Below are 22,217 nucleotides of genomic sequence, written 5' to 3'. Positions count from 1 at the left end.
CCTGCGTCCCCGGTGGCCTGGCAGAGCCCCCTCTTGTGAAGAGCTGTTTCTTTGGCTAGGAAAGCATGCTTTGACACAAACTGTGTGCAGGGAGCACTCGGCCGCAGCTGCCTTGTAAACAGTCGTGCAGCCAGCTAATGAGGTGCTATCTTGGCTCGCTGGTGTTTATTACTGTCTGAGGAAGTGAGGCGTCGTGAGGCAGTGAGCCCTGGGTGAGTTGATTAGCTCACTGTGGGCTAATTGCATCAGAGCAGGATGTGAGATCTGAGGACCTGCAGCCCAAGCAGGCCGCTGATTTTATTGGAGCTCAAAGTCCATTGCTCTGGGCAGTAATGACTGGACTTGATGTACCACTGCCCTGGCCTGAGGTTTACTACAGAACTGCTTCCAAAAGGTGTTTAATGAGAGAGGAGCTTTATACATAGCCTGGGTTTTATGAGTACAGCACCTGTTTCCTCTAAGAAAGTACTCTAGGAATTTTATTTATGGTTTAAATATATTAGGTTCTGAGTATTTAGAGTGTTTTTCATAGCTCGTAAAAGAGCAAATAGGCTTATTTTCGCTGTTGTAGATGTTAACTGCTTTCAGCTTTTAAGAAGGTATTTAAAAGATGATTAGTAAAGTCTAGGCTGATAACTCTTTCTCAGCTCCTCCCAGGCTCATAGCAATCCCTCTTATTTTCAGGGCTGGGATTTGTGGCTTTAGCTTCTGTTTAACGTTGATCGTCAGGAACTCTGAAGGAATTTGGAGGCCCTTTCTACATTGACATGGAAAGGTTTCTAAGATACGTGTTTAAGTGAAAAAAAGAAGTTTCAGAACAATGAGTAATATTTTGTGTCTTAAAGGTGGGAAAGGTAGAATGTGTATTTGCATAAAGAATCCTGGGAGCATTCACAAGGATTCATGGGCGCGATTCATCACGTCTGGGTTCGGGGGGGGCAGGGGGCGGGGGCGGGTCAAGGGAGGCGGAGAGAGTGGACTTGGAACTGTATACTTTTTAACAGGGTTTTGGGTTTTGAATTATGTGAATTATTTTAATTTTTAAAGATTAAGTAGTTAATGAACCTCCATCTCCTTTTATGAAAGTCTGTAGATCTTACCATTGAACTTGGAAATCTGAATACGTTTCTGAATTTAAAAATTGTTCTTCTTTCGGAAAACATATTCACTAACTTTGAATGTGAGCAGGCATTCACTGGTTTTGCCGGGGGCAGGAGAAGGCCGGCTCTCTCCCAGTGTCTCGAGAACTGAGCCTCGCACATGGATACTTCGCAGCCACTGAGGACAGCGGCTCGCAGGCGCTCAGCTTTGCCCCTGGCCGACTCTCCTCTGGCTTCGTGGGCAGGAGTCTGGTGTTTTACTGGTGGGTTCGTGCTGCTGGGGGGTGTCCATGGTGCAGGAGGGCCCGCTCGCAGCCACCCGTCTCCCTGGCGCCCCACGCGGTGGCAGGACCCTGAGCCCGGTCTCCCCCCTCTGCCGTGTCCCTGTCCTGGGAGCCGGTTTGCATGTTGCCTGACAGATGCAGGGCTCGCCTGAGTTCCCTTTCCTCCTGGGCTCCTCCTCCTCACTGCCTTCTGCAGGTTCTTCGTGGTCTCTGTTTCAGTGTTTCTTAACCTTTGCCCTCTCTTCGTGTTCAGTTTCTTTTTTCCTTTCTGCTTGGTAGATCCTCTGGGGTCTTGTCCACGCGGACGGCTTTCCTGAGCCCCAGCTTCGACTTCAGCCCTTTTGCGGGGCGTCCTCTCCTTTCACAGTGCCTGCGGTGGAGCTCAGCATCTTCCCCAAAACCTGGGCGTCATGCTGGGGCTGCGGTGTCCCGAGGGCAGCCGCTAGTGAAGCGTGGCCCCTCCGCTTCCCCGGGCACACCAGCCGCATCGCAGGCACTCACTGGTTGTGTGGCACGGGCAGCCCCACGTGGACCGGCTGCTCAGCACAGACGGTCGTGCGGAGCAGTGCTGCCGGGAGTCTAGGCTGGGATTCGCGCCCGTCTCAGGGATTCCCCGTGTGCGTTCAGTCCCCATGCTGTGTGATGAGCTTCGCGCCCGTCTCAGGGATTCCCTGTGTGCATTCAGTCCCCATGCTGTGTGATGAGATTCGCGCCTGTCTCAGGGATTCCCTGTGTGCGTTCAGTCCCCGTGGTGTGTGAGTGCTGGGAACTTCGTGTCACGTGTTCCCAGACTAAACTGTCAAAGTACGACCCTCACTATTTCGTTGTCTTGCTTAAACATCTCCCAGTGAATCCTTTTGTTCGGGAAGTCTTCCCCTTCCTTTGCTGACTGTGGTGCGGTGTCCTCCCCTAAGCCAGCGTCGCTTGCGTCTCCTCTGTTTCTCGCTGTGGAAGGCTGTCCCTGCCTCAGCCAGCTTCGTCCCTTTCGCGTCTTCGCGTTCCTCTGTGCCTCCAGGCGTTTCACACCGCTCCCCTCCGCCTGCGCTAGTGTCTGTCCAAAGACAGCTGCCGCCTCCCTGCCTCCCCCTGGCTGCCGTGTCCGTCAGAGCCCTGCAGAGGCTGTCACCTTTCAGAAACCCCCCTGGTTTATTATATCCTGAGATTTCACCTGTGACTACAGCTCCCAGGGAAACTTTCATTTTACTGTAGGGTCTCCCTTTTAGAGAGCTGATTTTAAGGAGTTTGGATTTATACTTAAGGTGGGCAGAAAAGCATATTCTTGGGGGCTCTTTTGTTTCATTAACATGTAAAGACTTTGAAATGGCATTTTAAAGATAATGTTTTAAGGATCATGGCCTCCCTGGTAACTCAGATGGTAAAGAGTATGCCTGCAATTTGGGAGACCTGGGTTTGATCCCTGGGTCGGGAAGATCCCCTGGAGAAGGAAATGGGGAGAATCCCATGGATGGATGGATGGGCTATAGTCCATGGGGTCCAAAGAGTCAGACACGACTGAGCGACTAACACTTTAAGGATCAGAAAGGTTGATGTGACCGTTTCTCTAGTTTTCTTGTTCATATATCAAATCAGAAGCCATTAGGATTAGTTTTATTACATCCTGTGCTCAGTTGTTTTTACCAGAAACTAGAACGAGCCAGCCTGACTGTGCCTCACGTCACTCATCCCTGGTTTGGGCAGTCGTGGGCGCTGTTTCCTTGTCTGCTCTCTAAATACCACTAATGTGGTCGTGGGCACTCCTTAGCTCTTGATTATAGAATCATAGTTTTAATAATTTGAGATTGATTATGCAAATGACTTCAGAGGAAAAGAATATAAATTCATGTTTCGTGTACGTTCCAGAAGTAGTCGTCACTGTTCATGTTTTTGTAAACAAATTTTAGAGGATTTTAGAACCAATACCGAGAATGTACCTACAGAGAGAAACAATTTTTGGCGGGGGGGTGGGCGCTGTGATTTCATGTTTACTTTTATTATCAATGATATTTTCAATATAAGTGATAGATTTAAGGAGCTGTTTGATTATTGTTATAATTTGTATTGTTACAAAGATCACATAAAATTTGTGAGCTTTTTAATATTTTCAGTACACAATGATTTTATTGTCTATCTTGAACTCATATTTATAAATGAATTGGCAGTGGTTATTGTTGGAGATATCAAACTAATAAACTAGGCCTGCTTTAGTCAAATTTAGGAATATAATTTATAGTGGGTTTTGAACATCTTATAATTTTCTAAACATTTTTGACTGACACTTCACAGGAAATACAAGTAAACTTGGAAAAGCATACACAAAGCTTATTTAAAAGTTTTTTAAGTTTTCTTGTAAAAAAAGCAAGGGAAGGGGTTATCCAAGAAGTCACATAAGGTCCCAGCGGTGCCTCTGCTGTCTTCCTGTAAACTGCAGTAGGAGTGAAGGCGCCCTTCTTTTCTTTTTTTTTTTTTTTTTGAGTATTAATTTTTTTTAAATTTTATTTGTAAACTTTACAATATTGTATTAGTTTTGCCAAATATCGAAATGAATCCGCCACAGGTATACCTGTGTTCCCATTCTGAACCCTTCTCCCTCCTCCCTCCCCATACCCTCCCTCTGGGTCGTCCCAGTGCACCAGCCCCAAGCATCCAGTATAGTGCATCGAACCTGGACTGGCGACTCGCTCCATACACGATACCATATATGTTTCAATGCCATTCTCCCAAATCTCCCCACCCTCTCCCTCTCCCACAGAGTCCATAAGACTGACTATACATCAGTGTCTCTTTTGCTGTCTCGTACACGGGGTTATTGTTACCATCTTTCTAAATTCCATATATATGCGTTAGTATATTATATTGGTGTTTTTCTTTCTGGCTTACTTCACTCTGTATAATAGTGTCTGTTTCCTCTTGAACGGAAACTGGAGAGAAGCCTCGTCGTCAGGGGAGGGAGCTGTGTGTCTAAACTGTTGTGGTTTTGGTGCTGGGACGTTGACAGAGCACAGCAGTGTGTCGAAGCTGATCTTCTGTCCTTAGTCCCTGGTTTGTCTGTGAAGGAATGATGTTTTAGCAGGTTGCCTCAAACTGAAATTCATCTTAAAACTTTTATTATCATTAAGGAAATTGGAGTTAATTTTTTATCTTGCACTATCTCACAGATGAAATTTATATATGTATTGTCGTATTGACTTGGCAAAAAGAGTGATCCTTTGAGCAGGAAAACACAAAGATCACATTTGCGCCTGTGGCTGCAGGAGTGGACTGGTCCTTGGGTGGCTGACCTGTCGTATTTCTCTTACCTGTGACCCTTTACACACAGAGGAGGTCTCTGAGAATGCCTTGCTGTCTTGACCTTCACTGCCTGTGTGTGAGCAGGAGTCTCCCACTGTGTCCTCTTTAATAACTTAAATCGTCCTTGCAGACAGACTGCTCTGAATTTATGACCTGGGTTGGAAATGTTGCCCTTTACTAATTAACTTATAGTGTTGTCTCAGCTAAATAAAGCTTCATGGGTAGTTTTAACTATATCCCAGTGTATGTAAAGCATACGTCACTTCCTCGCCTTTTAGCGGTCAAGCCCAAATAACATTAACGTGTAGAAAATGGTTTAATAATTTGTGTTTTTATTGCCTGTTGAGTGATTAATTTATACAGTTTCAGAATGTTGACAGAATGTTGACAGTATAACTTGTATACTTCAAGTTATACTTGAAGTATAACTTTTGAAATGCGTATGTATATTCATGTGGAAAGATGTTAGTTACAACCTTGGTTGAAAGGCTGTGTTAGAGGAGGATGTGTTGGGAGAACCCACTTTTGTTTACTTCTGTCTGGTGTGTCTGGGTGATTTACTCCAAGATACTAACTGATTACTTCTGGGAAGATGGGTGAAATGCTGCGGAAGACCTTGTCTCTCGTGCTGCTGCCGTTAAGAAAAAAGAATAGAGGACGTGCCTCCTTAGAGCAGTCGCTCCTCGGATCTCTGAGGAGCTAAGTGTCAGGATTTATACTAACACCAAGTTAAGACATCACGTCAGTGAAGTTATACTAGATGGTACATTCTTTCACAGAGGCCGTGGTTTCTTGATTAAGGACAAATAAGGCAAGCAGAACCTTCTTGAATTCTTTTCTGTTGAAAGGTCATGGTTTTCATAGCTTTGTTTTTATTGTTTTCCATGGTTTGTTTAATTGATCTATTGTCTTCTTACTGTTTTTTCATTATTCTAGTCATTCTTATGTTTTAATTTCTCAACTGAACGAATTAGTGTGGTGCCCATACCATGCGTAAGTGTGTGCTCAGGGCAGGTGTAACTCACTCCTGCAGACTCTTCCTGTTTTTAAGCTGGAAGAGACCATAGCCTCGGTGCGAGAGGGTCCCCTCGTTCTCTGATGTAGACGCTGCTCGGGGCCACGTGGCACCTGAAGAGTGGCGGGCCGAGCGGTCGCCTAGAGTCTCCCAGCCCGGGACTCACGGCTCGGGCACGTTTCACATCGTCCTTCGTGCTTTCCGGAGTTTTAAATGGTTCTCTGTTTTTAGACGCACCCACTTTCAGCAGCGCTGGGTCTCCGCTGCTGCGAGAGGGCGTCCTCTGTGGGTCTTTGCTGTGGCACCCGGCTTCTCACTGTGCTGGCTTCTCTCGTGGAGGAGCACAGGCTCTAGGCCCCTAGGCTCAGGGCTTGTGGCCCTCGGGCTGTGTTACGGGATCTTCCCGGACCAGGGATTGAACCCGCGTCCCCTGCGTTGGCGGGTGGATTCTTACCCACTGGACCACCAGGGAGGCTCAGTGATGTGCTTTTAATGTCATTTGGACATCTCAAAATGCACCACGCTAAGACACGATTGGACTTTTTAAAACCAGGACTCTGTAACCCCTATTGTATACTTAGAAACTGCTGGTGCTGAGGAATATATCTGATGTTTTTGACTGAATGCAGGAAAATAACCAACTTAAGACTTGAAGAGTGATTGATTTATCTAAACCCCATTCGTTTCTCTTCCACTACGGGCATTTAAATTAATACACTTTTGGCAAAGTTTGGTCTGTTAAAATACTTTTTATTATACTCAGAACAATATTTATGGCAACTGGTTACTAACTGTAGAGAATTCTGGATGCACGTTACATGCTGCTTTAACTTAGATCATCCCATTACTGTTAACGGCTGACCTGAGGAGACCCCAGGGCTGGTGGCCTCACTGTTGAGGAGGTAGGGCAACCTCTGCTGGCTCCTCAGGAGCCTTTGGGGTGCTGCTTGCTCCGTCATGAGCTCGCTTGACAACTCGGGTCCAACAGCATCCCAGAGGTCTTTTCCACCCTGAAAATACAGTGATTCCGTGTTAAGTTCAGCATCACACAAAAGGTGTGTAAGACTAGATGGTATGTAGGTCTTCAGAATGCAGCGTTCTGTTTTCATCCTTAAGTTTTGGTGCCAGGCTCACTGCTCGTGCGCTCTCTGACTCCACCAGGAAAGCCCTATCCTCATTAGTGCTGCTCACTGAGCAAGCTTAGTCTTCGCTCTTTGACTTCATGGTTCTTCTGAGATGATTGTAAAGGCAGATCACATCCCTTTCTTAAAACCACGTTTCCCTACTGTCCTAAACCTTTTCTTAGTGTGATCAGTCTCTTAAGTTTGAAATTTAATTTCTGAGTCCTGCCTGTCTAAAAATGTGACTAGAAATTAAGTCCTATTACAAAAACGCAGTATAGTAAGTAAAGCTAATTTAAAATTAAACTTAGGTATCCACAAAGCTCCTTAGTCTTCTGATTTTATACAGGAGGGGTTTTTTAAGCCTTTAAAATATATTTTTAGATTTAAGTTAATTTTGACGTGTTAGCATTAAAAAACGATTTACACATTTGTGTGTGTGTGTTTTAAAGGTAGGGCATTACAATCAGTTGGAAAATGTTACCGTGTGTGAGTGATATTGGTGACGCACAGCACTGTAACACATCGCTGTCCTGTGCTGTGTCCTGAGGGCGGCACACGTCGGTGCGCGTGTGAAGGGCATGCCCAGCTCTCTTTGGGGTCGGTCTCACAGGCGCAGCTCGGGGCCGGCTTAGTGCCGTAGCAGTGAGAACAGGCCCCCAGCATTCGGGGTTCCCGGGGTGTCCTCAGCTGTGGGGAGCAGCCACCGTGGGAGGCGTCAGGACAGATACCTTCTCAGTTGTACGTTATCTTCCGTCTGTCACTTTTCTCTTTTTGGAGAAATATACTGGATGACGATTTGCTAACTCTTACTTATTTTCCCCGTTCCTTTTTAGGCTTCTCTACAGTTTAGCCTTCAATGCCAGGTTTCTGAGACATCTCTGGTTTCTCATATCTTCAATGACAACGCGGATGATCACAGGGTAGGTGTTACAGAGACGGACACATTGAGCTTAAGGATGTGACGAGTGGCCGCCAAATAAAAAGCATTGTAGGGAGGTATTTTTAAGTACTGCTTATACCGAGCTTATTTCATTAGGGAAAAAAGTCTAGATGTCTCAGTTTCACAAAATGAAAAAATTGATGCCTAATCTATGTATAGTATTAAGTGTATGGCTCTATCTGAGGGTAAATTTGTTTTATAAATCATGGTCGGGCCCTCCCTGAGGTCTGGGGTCGAGACTCGGAGCCACCGCTGCAGGTGGTGCAGGTGGGAGCCCTGGTCAGGGAGCCAAGGCCCTGACGCTGCACGGTGTGGCCACACACACACACACACTCCTAGTCACGTTGTGGAAACCAGAAACTTGACATTTCTTTGCTCCGTGTCTTTTCTGTGCTTTTGATAGTGAAGATACAGACTTGAAGCAAGTCTACCACCATTACAAACATTAAAACATACAAGATATTGTAAAAATTGGTTTCTAAACCTCTTTGTTGAAATAATTTGATTTTTTATATGAAGTCTTGTGTAACTTGCAGGCTAGAATCTTTAAAGTACATATTTATTGACTGTGTGTAATATATCAAGAATTCATTCGATACTCAGAAACCCTGCATGGTAAGCAGTTGGAGGCCGTTGCCATGCTGAGTTTCTCTGTGAGGGCTCCGTCCTCTGTGCGGTAGTGTGAGAAGTGTGTCTCAGTTCTCGGAGACTCGGCTTCCCACACGCACTTGCCTGCGGTGGTCACCGCCGGAGGGCCCACCTGCAGCCGCCAGCCCGCCTCCCCGCAGGACAGCCTCTGGCAGGAGGGACCCGAGACAGGAAGCCGCATTGGAGTCTGGGCACCCGGCGCTGCGCTTGGTACCACCCACTGCCCTCCTCCCCTGCTCTGCGGCCGCCGCCCGCGCCATGCTCTCTGGGTTGGAGCTCGTCGGGGTGGAGGGTGGAAGAGCGCCTGTGGGTGGGCCCCCACCGGCCCTGTGCCAGGAAGCCTCAGAGAGGGACTGGCAGGCGCTCGTAGTACAGGCTGAGGTGCTTTCGTGTGATTTTAACACATATTTGTGAGTGAGGGGGTTCTGAGTGACTGCGCTGCAGCTGATGGAACTCAGAGTAGCGAGGTCCTGTACCTCATGGCAGCAGCAGTAGAGATGTGGGAGAAGTGGCTTCCGGTCCAGAGCGTATCTTCTGTATCCTTTCATGTTCAAAGTAAAGCCAGAGGTTTCTGGTTTCTTTGTGTGAGTGTATTTCAGCCTGTGGTGGCTGTGCCCACCTTGGCGTTGGTGAGCAACAGGTTTGTTTAGGCAAGAGAGCCTGGGGGTCACTGGGGCAGGAGGTTATTGTCGCCCTGCAGGTGTCTTAGCTTAGCAACAGGGTCCCATCCCGGCCCCGCCTACTGACGGCCTGTTTGTTCCTGGCCTTGGTGTCCCGCGGGGGAGGGAGCACAGCGTGTGCACATGTTCTGTCACGGCGGTGGTGATCGTATTAAGTTATTAGCGTTATAAGTCAGTGAAATGACACACATTTTTAAAAACTCATCACTTCTTAGCCCATTTGAGGACATGTGTCTTTTGCGCGTATAGTTTACTCAGGTCCCACAGGGAACTCACAGTGTGTGCTAACACCTTCCTGCTGTGTGGCTCATCACGTTTATATCACAATAAATGCAGGTGAAGTGCCCGACTCCCCTGAAAACAGCACGAAGGGTATTTTGAAAGTAGTTTGGCAGCAGGGCTTACCCAGCTGGGACTCCTGAGCTTTGGCACGCACGAGGCTAATGGGGCGCGTGTCGGGGTGTGGACTCAGGCCCCCACCGCCCTTGGTCTCGGGGTGCACCGGCTCCTCGGTGATTGGGGTGCAGGTGCAGCTGAGGGGGCCAGAACCTAGCCTGTTGTGGGCCTGTGCGGCGAGGCTGGCCTGCTTCATCCTTGTCTTTAACTCAGCGGGGACTGTTCTCACCCTGCCTGTGTCTTTTCACATTGACTGCAATGGCTGGTGGTGCTACAGTAGACAGGAGTGCATTCTCTGAGAGCTTCTGGAGAAGACGAGAAGCTCCGCCAGTTCAGGGGCGAGTGCAGTTGCCATAAGAGCTTCCGCTCTGAAGACCCTTGTTCTGAGGGGGCATGCAGAAGGGAGGGCTTGTTTGACGTCTCGTTGATGCTACTGGTCCAGCCAGCTCTCCCAGTCACAAGTCAGTATCTTTTCCTTTCATTGTAGTAAATTATGGACTTTTTATTTGCACGAAGAGTTCAAACCAGTCAATCCTAGAAGTCAACCTTGAATATTCATTGGAGAAACTGATGCTAAAGCTGAAGCTCCAATTCTTTGGCCACCTGATGCGAAGAGCCAACTCATTGTAATAGACCCTGATGCTGGGAACATTTGAGGGCAGGAGCAGAAGGGGATGACAGAGGATGAGATGATTGGATGGCATCCCCAACTCAATGGACATGAGTTTGCCAAGCTCCAGGAGATAGTGAAGGACAGCGAAGCCTGGTGTGCTGCAGTCAATGGGGTCAAAAAGAGTTGGACACGACTGAGCAACAAGTCTTTGAGATGGGTCTGTTTTCAGAGAAATATTTCAGTTGGTGTTAATGGCAGAAAGAATCATCAGCAGAGAGTCGAGAGACATTATTCGTGTCCATCCTGGTTGGTTAAGACCACAGGCACATAACTGACCCTTGTTGCCAGTCACCTTTCTGTTGTTCTGTAACTGACCTCATGGGGGTTAAAGAGAACAAGTGAGCTAACGTTGAGTGCTTGCCACCATCTCGTTTTTGGGAAGCAGTTTAAGAGTTTTATGCATCCTGGCACATACGTGCATGGCGGGCGATGAGGATTTCAAGTGCGAGTGTTGTCAACAGGGCCACAGCTAAGCAGTTCAATCGTGCACCTAGATTCAGGAAACGCTCCCTCCACACGGCAGCTGGTCAGCCCAGCTTGTCCCGTGTTCTCCTCAGTGTTGTTTGGCAGCATTTCCAGTTTTTGTGCTTCTGCAGTGAGTGACGAGGGAGCTGAAAGATACAAACCGTTAGCTTTACTCACTCAGCAAAGCAAATGGCGTTGCGCCTTTTTTCTTCTACTGTGCAGATGGCACAGGACTGGGCTTGATGGGGTTACTTGGCAGTGAGTGGCGGGGGCTCCTGTCTCTCAGGGCTTGGCCTTGCTCTGGGCGCACAGCCTTTGCTCTTGTCCCCTGTGGGTGATGAGGGAGGTGACAGGGCGGTCGTGCTTGTTCTCTGTGTGTGTGCTCTCGCTGCGCTTTTATTGGGGGTGGGTGGCTTCCCTCGGCGGGGTGCTCTGTGCTGAGTGCTGCTGCGTGTCTGGGCTGTGTTTCCGCCCAGCCGGGCCCCTGTGTGAGCGCTGGAGCTGGCCTGCTGACCCCTGAGCGGGGCTGCTGGACACCTGGCACCAGGTGGCTCCCCCTCGCCCACAGCGAGAGCGGCGCCTCGGCGGCCTCAGCTCCAGCCCTGCCTCCCGGGGGACGGTGGCAGCGCTGGAGGGCCAGCCCCTGGAGCGCGCGCCTTGCCTCCTAGACGGGAGTGGCTGCCTGGGACTGAGGACCGAGAGGAGGAGGGATGGGGCAGGTGAGAGCCGGCTGGCCTGCGGGCTGCCGGCCCGGGACTGGATGGGTGTGCGCTGGAAACTGGGGAAGCTGTGTGAGCCCGTGTTCGGTGGGGGTGTAGGCTGTGGGCCCCAGCTCTTGGGAGGGAAGGGGGCCAGCCCACCTAGAACTGCCCCAGGCCCGCGGGTCTCCTACCAGGGAGCGCAGCTGTGGGTCTGGTGAGTGGAGGCGCGGCCCAGGACTGAAGCCGTGATGATCTGCTGCTGCGTCTCTGGGCTCAGTAGTGAACTGCCTCCAGTGTTCCTCAGTTTACGCCCCTGGACAAACCTTTCCTGAGACCAGAACTGTCTGCCTTTGTAGAGGGGACGGGGACGGGGATGGGGTTCAGCGTAAGAAGCAGAGTGTGTGTCCTGAGGAGTGCTGCCGCAGACCCTGACTGCCCTTCAGGGACCCTTGGGGCCTCAGATAAACAACCAGCTTTATCTGGTGGAGAATCGCAGCAGGGATGTTAATAAAGACCGGTGGCTTGGTGTCCTGTTCTTTAATGTACGTTATTTATTAACCTGTGTTGTTCGAGTGACTTTGCCTGCCCTCTAGGTCTTTGAATTGCTAATGTAAATGTTATTTTCCCTGCTTACATTTGTCTGATGTCATGTCTTAATTTGTTCCCAAACTCAGCCATTGTGTTTTTCTGTCCTTTCTCCCAATTTCAAGGTCTATGGTACCATTGCTTCAGGTGATATCAAGGGGCTCGCCTATGTCTTTTGAAGATTCTAGTAGAATCATCCCACTCTTCTACCTGTTTAGCTCCTTGTTCAGTCACTCACTGATTTCCATACATGATAACGAGTTCTTCGGAGACCCCATAGAAGGTGAGAATTCTGAGCAATCCATTTGTTGATGACCTCATGCAACAAATTTTCGTAGATGATAGAAGAGTTTTAAGCCTTTTAAGTCTTTGAGTGTGTAAGAAATGGGAGGGGGAGCCCAAATATAATAGAAAATTGGATTATGTTTTTCAGTTGTAGGTCAAAGACAATCGTCAATGATGCCTTTTACTTTAGAAGAACTGGTAGTGTTGTCTCGATGCCTTCGCGACGCGTGCTTAGGGATCATCAAACTGGCATATCCAGAAACAAAGCCAGAAGTTCGAGAAGAATATATCACCGCCTTTCAAAGTATTGGAGTAACTACCAGTTCTGAAATGCAGCAGTGTATACAGATGGAGCAGAAACGATGGATTCAATTATTTAAGGTGATGAGTGTATGAATATTTTGTTTACTGAGGTCAAATAACGTACAGGTTTTTTTTTGGATGACTCATTTTAGAAGACTAGAGATACGGGTTTGTTTCCGGCTTGATAATTTGCAAAACTTGTAAGAAAAGTCTTTTTCATTTTATGTTTGCCTCCTTTTAAAGCCTTGTTTTGACATTCTTAAATATATCTGTTATAACTTGCCCCAAGTACTTTCAGTGACAAGGTGATGTATAATTAAAATTTTTTTTATTTTTCAGTAAAAGATCTCTTATGAGTTTTATTTATTTAATCTTAAGAAATTGATTAACAAAGGTGGAATAAGATCATTAACTTACTGCAAGTTGAATATAAATTATTTTAAAATACCTTCATTTTTAACCGTGCAGAAAGAGAAGTTATGAGTTACTGTGGCTGAAATGTTGGCAGGAAACCACCACCACTGAGAGAACACAACTACTGGGGTGGAAAAAAGAAAAGAAAAGGGTGCTTGACTTCCCGTGAAATTTCTGCAGCAAACACACCCCGTCAGCTAAAATCGCTCATTAAAGGAGCAAGAGCAGAAGAAATGCATTTCCCAAATTGAGCGCTAGATTTACAACCCGCTTAGCGCCGGCGACCTCTGCACACTGTGCTCAGCTGGAGTCGTCAGCTGTCCCTTTGGGTCTTTTATCACTGCTTTGTCAAGCTATCTATTTAATTGAAAGAAGTTAATTGAATGAAAATGATCAACTAAGCTTGTATTAATATTGCTAATGGAACTTTCTTCTTGGCCATGTTTGGAGAAAGATGTCAAGCTAGACTTTAGGAAAGGCCCATTAATGCTTGCACTTAACCTGATGGGCTAATTAAGGGCTGCTTATTCATCCTGCGAGCCCACGATGGGCTCTGTGCGGCCCGTTCTGCCTGGTTTTACAACACATTTCACTTCTGAGCACCAGCATTAGTAGCAGTGAGAGTAACTGATAATGTTTTGATTGCACTGAATACAGTACTAATGCATCATTGAATTTATAATATGTGCGGATTGATGTAATATATATTTGCACAATTTATTTTAATTACCTGTCTCTGTATTCCTAAGTAAACTCTTAAGGTCACATGTTGAGCCCTTAATATGTCCTTGCTTAAAGACTAACACTTTTGCATCTTTTCTAAGTTAAAATAAGCTATGTCACCCATTTAAACTTGTAATTCTTGTGTAAGCTTTTCCTGGACGTGGCTGTTAATGGTAGCATATGTTTTTCTTTTAACAATCTAATTAAACTCTGGGATGTTTGTTAGTAAAACTTTCCACTATGCATGTTATCAGGTTTCGTGTACAGTATCAGATACTTTCATTATTTTATAGCACCTGTTCACAGTCTCGTAATTTTCAAATACCGGGCCTTATCTTTAGCACCCAGAACCTTCTGAATTTAATCATGCTGTATTAAGATGTTTTTCCCCAGTCCTGCTTTATTTTGCATAAGCATTAAGTGAAAATTCTGTAGTGAATTTGTATTTAGGCCTCAAAATGATTCACTACTAGTTTATTAAGGATTGCAGGGGTTTTGTTTGTTTTAAAAATTAGCGTGAGCATTCACCTTTTCTGAAACAGGATTGTCTTTAGGTTTCAAATTGAGTTATGAAGATCTGAATTTAGAGCAGACTTGTTTGAAGACAAGTTTTTGAATAAGATTCCTCTTCTTTGTAAAGATTTTGTTGTTATCGTTCTGCCTGCTGTTGAGCTAAGCCCACCCCCCACCAAAAAAAAAAAAGAAAAAAATCAAGGCACGGTCTCTGAACAGATTCAGCTGATATTAGTTATTTTCTTTTCAGAAAAAATTGTCTTTAATATGAAGTAGAATTTAACTCTCAGTGGTTGCTGTCTCAGATGGTGTTCTGAGGACTTGACAGGGACCAGTCCACGCGAGCGGTAGTTCTGTGAGGAGGGCGCGGCAGGCGTCCTCGTTTTACAGATGGGGACACTCAGCCCGGGGCGGCATAGCCGGCGTGTGGACTGTGCTGCCCTCTCCACCGCCCCTGGGAAGCGTGACGACGGAAGCTCAGCATTTCTGTATGTTTCAGTGTCACATTTGAGGTGAAGAATTCAAGGAATCGAATCCACCAAAGAAAGCAGTAGCATTTTGCAGTAATTGCCTGCATTCTGCTGATTTTGACAGAGCTGCGCGTGAGGAGACCTGGCTCCTCCAGCCACCAGCCATTTTCACTTTTTAGCTCCTGATGGTCCTCCCAGACTGGTCTCCTAGAGGGGCTCTGGGGGCTGGTCACAGAGCAGACTTCTGAGTGGATGGGGGCATCCTTCTTTGTCACTGTAGGAACCGAGGTCAGTTCTGAGCCCCACACTGACACTGCTAAAACAGTTTGTACGTTTATCAAATTTATCAGCTTCTCTCCGCATGTAATTTACAGCTGTGACTGCGTTAGCCCTGGCAGGAGACAGGAACTCCTGTTTGATGTGCTTTTGTGAGCAGCTGCCAGGCTGCCCTGGAGTTACCCCTAGGGGGGAAGTTGTGCGGGAACCTGCTTGCTTACTGCGCTCATCTGTGCACAGAGGGACTCGGAGAGGAGGGGCTTTCTCCTACCTGGTGGTTGATTTGGATTTTTCAGTGTCAAAAAGACTGTTTAAAAAGTGAAAACAGAAAACCACAGCAGTGCCCTAGCTGTGATTGAACCATGCTATCATTGACTGTCAGTGTGACCAGTGAGGCAGATCCAGGCTTCCTCTAAAGTGGCCGAGCTGCCTGCCATGTCTTTGTCTTTGAAAGTATTTTTTGGCTTTGGTTTTGCCTACTCAATAAAGTGGATACCTTAAGAAGTAATTTTGTAGTGTTTTAAACATGCTGGAGAATACTAATAACTAAAGGCTCTATAAGACTAGGTTAGCCATCGACAACAGGAATCCGTATCAGATACTTAATGACTTTTATGGGCTGGGGTGTCATTACTGTCAATTATTTTAAACACACACAGTGTTTATCCCCAGAACCCTGGCTCTGCGCTGTGCTGGGGAGCCATAAATGAAATCGGGCAGTCCCTGTTCTTCGAGCATCACTACATAAGGAAAGAGACTCGGCAGGAGAGCTGAGAGCACGCAGGATAGACACACAACCGCTGAAGTCATTCTGAGCTGAGGGTCACATGGGGAAAACCATTCTGGCCTTCTGTAAGAGAATAATCTTAGAGCTGGTACTTCACTGGTTTTTCTTGTATTTTGTTTTTACATATTCTTCGTTAGGAAATCAAAATCTAAAAAACTCTTTATTATATATTGATCACATCACACATTTACCCAGTTAGATACCCGTAAATCATGTGCCTTGTCCTATGCTTTGTTTTAAAGTTTTAAGGTAATTACCTAAGATGTTTGATTTTGCCCACTGCATTTAAGATCAGAAGATTATTACAGGCGCCTTTCCAATTGTGGAGTATATATGCTTTTCTTTGGTTGCACTAATAAAGCTAAATATCAGTGATCTCCTCTTACAAATGTCATAGTTGAGTGTTCATAGCTTTAAGTCCTCATCAGATATATTATTTATGTGTGTAAATTTATTTTATGATGTAAAATGTGTATTGCTTAAGACTATTTCCCTAAGGTCAAGATTTTCTTGCCATCTTGATAGCCAGTGGACTTTAAAACATACAGTAATCTTGTGAAACAGTGCATGTTAATTTAAAACCTTGAGCTGGGACAGTTGTCAGGTGTGACTTTCATGAGACATCTGTGTGTTTCTAACCAGTTGTCTGCTTGGTCTTTGAACATTGGGTTTAAGGGACACCTGCTCGTGGGTGTCACTGCTTGGTTTCCAGCTGTGTGGCTGCCTGGACCCCAGCTCCCTAACAAGAGAGTGACCCCGGGGCCCTCAGCAGTGACAGCCCGGAGTCCTGGCCACCAGACCACCAGGGAATCCCTTTGTTTTTCACTGTAGTGGCATATAATCAGTCAGACGTAACAGTTTAGTGCATTTCTGAATATTTGCTTAAACAATCTTGTTAGTTCTCGAGTATTTGTCTAAGGTTTAGCTCCAGCATGGAAGAGCATGATGCGGGAGCCGAGGGAAACGCATGCATAAATGTGAAAGGGCGCATTTATACTGTGACAGTCTCCTAAAGCTGTGTGTTGCGCTGGCGCATCTCAGTCACCCTGGTGTTCACTTGTTGGCTGCCTCTGTTCATGTTTCTTACTCACTGGTTCTCGGGTCTCACTGTCTCAGGGTCTCCTCAGGGCCGGTTGACAGCTGCTGCCTGGAGTTAGCGCTGCTGCTGCTGGTGCCCTTTGCGGGTGCTTGTCAGCGGAGGCTGCAGGCCCGGGCGCACTCAGTCCCGCGGGGCAGGCGTGGTGGCTCCTGTCTCAGTGTGCGGACTTGCACCCCTGTGACTGGAGGCCTGTTCACGTCTAAACCTGCCAGTCTTTCTGTGTCCATACTGTCTTCTGTAGCAGGCATATCTGCGCCGGGAAATTTGATGAAATTTACTGAGAGGAAAACTGTCTTTTTGATCTCAACACTGGGTGTCTGTTGATCCAGTTTAAACTTGTTACTCCAGTTTTCATTGCCTTTGACATCTCGCGTCACTTCATGTGGTTTTTTAATGGTTACTTCTGTGAGCTTTGGTTTTTCAGCACTAAATATTTCTAGCAGCTGGTGGTACTAAAAATGAATGTACAGAAAGGGAATGTGTTTAAAGGTGTTTTGAAATCACAGAATTTGAGTTTTGTCTGACTCTTTGTGACCCATGGACTGCATCACGGCAGGCTTCCCTGTCCATCACCGTCTCCCAGAGCCTGCTCAAACTCATGTCCATTGAGTCGGTGATGCCATCCAACCGTCTCATCCTCTGTTGCCCCCTTCTCTTGCCCTCAATCTTTACCAGCATCAGGCAGGGTCTTTTCCGGTGAGTTGGCTATTCGCATCAGGTGGCCAAAGTATTGGAGCTTCAGCTTTAGCATCAGTCCTTCCAATGAATATTCAGGGTTGGTTTCTTTTAGGATGTACTGGTTGGGTCTCCTTGCAGTCCAAGGGACTCTCAAGAGTCTTCTCCAACACCACAGTTCAAAAGCATTAGTTCTTCAGCCCTCAGCCTTCTTTATGGTCCAGCTCTCACATCCATGCATGACTACTAGAAAAACCATAGCTTTGACTGCATGGCTTTGTTGGCAAAGTAATGTCTCTGCTTTTTAATATGCTGTCTAGGTTTGTCATAGTTTTTCTTCCAAGGAGCAAGCATCTTTTAATTTCATGGCTGCAGTCACCATCCACAGTGGTTTTGGAGCCCAGGAAAATAAAATGTACCACTGTTTCCACTTTATCCCCCATCTATTTGCCATGAAGTGATGGGACCAGATGCCATGATCTTTGTTTTTGAATGTTGAGTTTTAAGCCAGCTTTTCCTCTCTCCTTTCTCCATCATCAAGGGGCTCTTTAGTTCCTCTTCACTTTTTGTCATTAGAGTGGTATCATCTGCATATTGTAGTTATTTTTCCCAGCAGTCTTGATTCCAGCTTGTGCTTCATCCAGCCCGGCATTTCACATGATGTGCTCTGCATATAAGTTAAATAAGCAGGGTAACAATATACAGCCTTAATGTACTCCTTTCCCAATTTTGAACAAGTCCATTGTTCCATGTTCAGTTCTAAGCGTTGCTTCTTGACCTGCATACAGGTTTCTTACAAGGCAGGTCAGGTAGTCTGGTATCCTCGTCTCTTAAGAATATTCTACAGTTGTGATCCACACAGTCAGAGGCTTTAGCGTACTCAGTGAAGCAGACATAGATGTTGTTCTGGATTCTCTTTCTCTGATCCAACGGATGTTGGCAATTTGATCCCTGGTTCCTCTGCCTTTTTGAAATCCAGCTTGTACATGTGGAAGCTCTCGGTTCATGTACTGTTGAGGCCTAGTTTGAAGGATTTTGAGCATTACTTTGCTAGCATATGGGTTTCCTTGGTGGCTCAGCAGTAAAGAATCTGCCTGCAATGCAGGAGACCTGAATTCAGTCCCTGGGTTGGAAGGATCCCCTGGAGAAGGGAATGGTAACCCACTCCAGTATTCTTGCCTGGGGAGTTCCATGGACAGAAGAGCCTAGCAGGCTACAGTCCATGGGGTCACAAAGAGTCAGACAGTACTGAGTGACTAACACTTTGTTCTCATGTGAGATGAGTGCAATTGTGCGGTAGTTTGAGCATTCTTTGGCATTGCCTTTCTTTGGGATTGGAATGAAAACTGACCTTTTCCTGTCCTGTGGCCACTGCAGTGTTTTCCAAATTTGCTGGCATATTGAGTGCAGCACTTTCAGAGCATCATCTTTTAGGATTTGAAATAGCTCAGCTTGAGTTCCATCACCTCCACTAGCTTTGTTCATAGTGATGCTCCTAAGGCCCTCTTGACTTCACACTCCAGGATGTGTGGCTCTAGGTAAGTGATCATACCATCGTGGTTACCAGGTCAATAAGATCTTTTTTTGTATAGTTCTTCTGTGTATTCCTACCACTTCTTCTTAATATCTTCTGCTTCTGTTAGGTCCATACTGTTTCTGTCCTTTATTGTGCCCATCTTTGCATGAAATGTTCCCTTGGTATCTCTGATTTTCTTGAAGAGATCTCTAGTCTTTACCATTCTATTGTTTTTCTCTATTTCTTTGCATTGTTAACTTAAGACGGCTTTCTTAACTCTCCTTGCTGTTTGGAACTCTGCATTCATATGGGTTTTTCTTTCTCTTTCTCCTTTGCCTTTCACTGCTCTTTTCTCAGCTGTTTTTGTAAGGCCTCCTCAGACAACCAGTTTGCCTTCTTGCGTTTGTTTTTCTTGGGGGTGGTTTTGGTCACTGCTTCCTGTACAGTGGTACAAACCTCCGTTCATAGTTCTTCAGGCACTCTGTCCACCAGATCTAGTACCTTGAATCTCTTTGTCACCTCCTCTGTATGATCATAGGGGATTGAATTTAGGTCATACCAGAATGATCTAGTGGTTTTCCCTACTTTTTCAGTTTAAGTCTGAATTTTGCCATAAGGAGCTGATGATCTGAGCCACAGCCAGCTCCAGGTCTTGTTTTTGCTGACTGTATAGAGTGTCTCTATTTTCGTCTGTGAAGACTATAATGAATCTGATTTTGGTAATGATCCTCTAGATCCAGTTAAATTTTCATGGTTTCTTAAAATTTGTATTTTTCTCTACAAGTTAGAAAAAATAGTTTAAATAAAGGACAAAAATGTTCTTAGGAGATATGACATTTCTAAAATATTTTGGAAATTCGTCATGGCTCATATTGCCAAATATAACATACAAGAATATGTGTCACCCAGTTAAATTTGGATTTCAGATACACAGCAAGTGCATTTTAGATACAAGTATATCTTGTGTGATATTTGGGGCACATTTATACTTTTTAAAACCCTGTATTTGAGATACGCTTTGAATAAAGCAATATTTGAAGATAGTCACACTAAGAGGTCTGTTTGCTGCTTGTCTGCGAGTCAGCTTCACTGGCTGAGCCGTGCTCTCCCTGCGTCTTCATGTCTGGTTTCCTGTCCGCTTTCAGAGGCGCTTTTCCGCAGTGGCTTCTGCTGCCAGCCCTTCCTTGCTGGCGCTCAGGCCCGGCTCACCCTGTGCCTTGTCCTTGCCTCCTTCCTCCCCTCCCCCACACCCATCTTTCTCTTTCCTTTCGTTTTTATAAGGTTTTATGTATGTATTTCCTTCGGGCTGTGCTAGTCTTCATTGCTGCAGGGCCTTGGGAGCAGGGGCTGCTCTCCAGTGGCCATGACACGCTTCTGGTGGCGGCGGCTTCTCCTGTGCAGCGCGGGTTCTCGGGCATGCGGGCTCCGGGGCTGTGGCTTCCAGAGTTAGCTGCTCCGTAGCATGTGGGTTCTTCCTGTATGAGGGATCAAACCCGGGTCTCCTGCACTGGCCGTTGGATTCTTGACCACTGAGCCTCCAGGCAAGCCTTCTTTCCTTTATTTTTGAAAGAGGATACAGTGATACCAGGATAGGACATTTTATGTTACTTCTTTTTCATCTGTAGAATATCAGAGTATGGAAAGGAATGCCTATATTGAAAGTGTATGTTCGGTTTCACAGTAATTTAAAGTAAATTATGGCATTAATTACTTCTGAAGAGTTGGATCATGTTTGCCACCTCTGGAACAGAACGTCCTCGGCAGGAGAGGTTGGCCGGTGTTGAACGCCAGGAGGTGGAGGACAGTGTGTCTCCTGGGGTCAGGCAGCTGTGGACGTGAGCAGATGACTGCTCTGCAGAGCGCCATCTCCTCAGCTGTGCTGTGCGGAAGTGTCAGGACTCGGAGGGGATGTGGGGGTGATGGGTGAGGGCCACAGGCGAACGGGTGCCTTTAAATAAACACATTAACTGTCAGAAGGCACGGCTTTTGTCAGCAGTTGTGGGTGGTGGATAAATTTCAGCACAGTAGCTGTTACACCTGAATTTACTTAGAATACCAGTGTGGGTGTATGAAAGGAGAGATGCTGTGCATCGTGCCCAGGGATCCTGCTTCTGTCCCCACTGTTGGAAGAGTGCCTGCTGCTGCGCTCTGTGTGAACCCCGCCGAGTTTGTCCCGAACCAAGAGAGCACGCAGAATGTAGCTCACCGAGGTATCCTTCCTCCTGGGGAGCAAAACTGAGAGACACCCGGGAGTCAGTGTGATAGGTCATCGGCCACGCCCTGCTGTGACCAGCAGTTAGCCAGGTGGAACCGGACTCTCAGGCCACTTCCACTGCGCTTGCTCAGTCGTCATCAAGCACCGCCTGTGTGTGGCCTAACCCCTGAGCAGGTGCCGCAGCCGCGGGTGGAGGGTCACACGCTCTCACTGCTTACCTGTGCTGGTTTCTTGCTGATTCAAAAAGGACATGCCATAGCATCACAGTAGGCTTTAAGATGCCGTGCAGTGGACGTCACAGCAGAGTTGGCAGCATATGCCCACCAGTGTGAAAGCTGTGTTCTAGATCTTGAGTGGTTTTTACTGGTGTCGTTTTGACCGGGTGGCCGAGCTCCTCAGGTGTTACTTTTTCTCTTTCCTGGTTATATGATCCAGCTGGAGTCTGTGTCGGGGAGGCCTGAGATAGCAACCAGGGACCCCTTCTCTCCCACTTTGGTTGGACACAGAAGGACATTTCCTAATGCTTAGTTCAAATTGTATTTTACTGAATTGGAAGCAGTGTGTACAGAAGCTTGGCTGACGATCAGAAAACACGGTCAGAGTCACTAAGTACAGAGTGCTTGCAGGATCCTCTCCTGGTTACAAAGGCCTTGGTCTTGTGAAGACGCTTTGGTCTCCCTGTTTTGTGTTGGTTTATCTTTGTTTACTACACACGCATTTCTGTTCCGTGTGTAACTTGGTGTCTTCTGAAGCCCAACAGTACTGTTAGGGTCTTTAATCGCACATCACAGGGTTTAGCACTGTCAGTCGGGGGTGCCGACTGCGCTTCTAGGCAGGCGGTCGTATTCCGTGTCGGGGGGCTCACGGCAGGGCTCTGTTTATGGAGGGGCTGATGTCCCCTGAGGGGGCAGCAGTGTGGTCTGGGCTGGGATAGCGCGTGGCGTTGGGCAACCAGAGCGTGCGGGAAGGCTTTCTGGAGAAGGGTCGGCTGGGCTTGTGTAGAATTCAGGGGGTGCAGACGAACGGCAGAGGCTTCCGTCCA

At 46.7% G+C, this 22,217-nt stretch overlaps 1 protein-coding gene across 1 annotated transcript in view; it reads left to right on the top strand.

Moving 5' to 3' along the window:
- Positions 1 to 22,217, top strand: part of UBE3C (ubiquitin protein ligase E3C) — a 93,663-nt gene that overhangs the window by 23,612 nt on the left and 47,834 nt on the right. Inside the window, exons 12-14 of the mRNA XM_010829353.1 lie at positions 7,645 to 7,731; positions 12,025 to 12,182; positions 12,333 to 12,565. Of these exons, the coding sequence (XP_010827655.1) occupies positions 7,645 to 7,731; positions 12,025 to 12,182; positions 12,333 to 12,565 (478 nt within the window). The remainder of the gene's footprint in view (positions 1 to 7,644; positions 7,732 to 12,024; positions 12,183 to 12,332; positions 12,566 to 22,217) is intronic.

This window comes from Bison bison, unplaced genomic scaffold (genome assembly GCF_000754665.1).
Source record: "Bison bison bison isolate TAMUID 2011002044 unplaced genomic scaffold, Bison_UMD1.0 scf7180017864503, whole genome shotgun sequence".
In the NCBI taxonomy this organism is placed as follows: Eukaryota; Metazoa; Chordata; class Mammalia; order Artiodactyla; family Bovidae; genus Bison; species Bison bison.
Note: the sequence above shows the minus strand (reverse complement) of the source record. Positions and strands in the feature narration are given on the sequence as shown.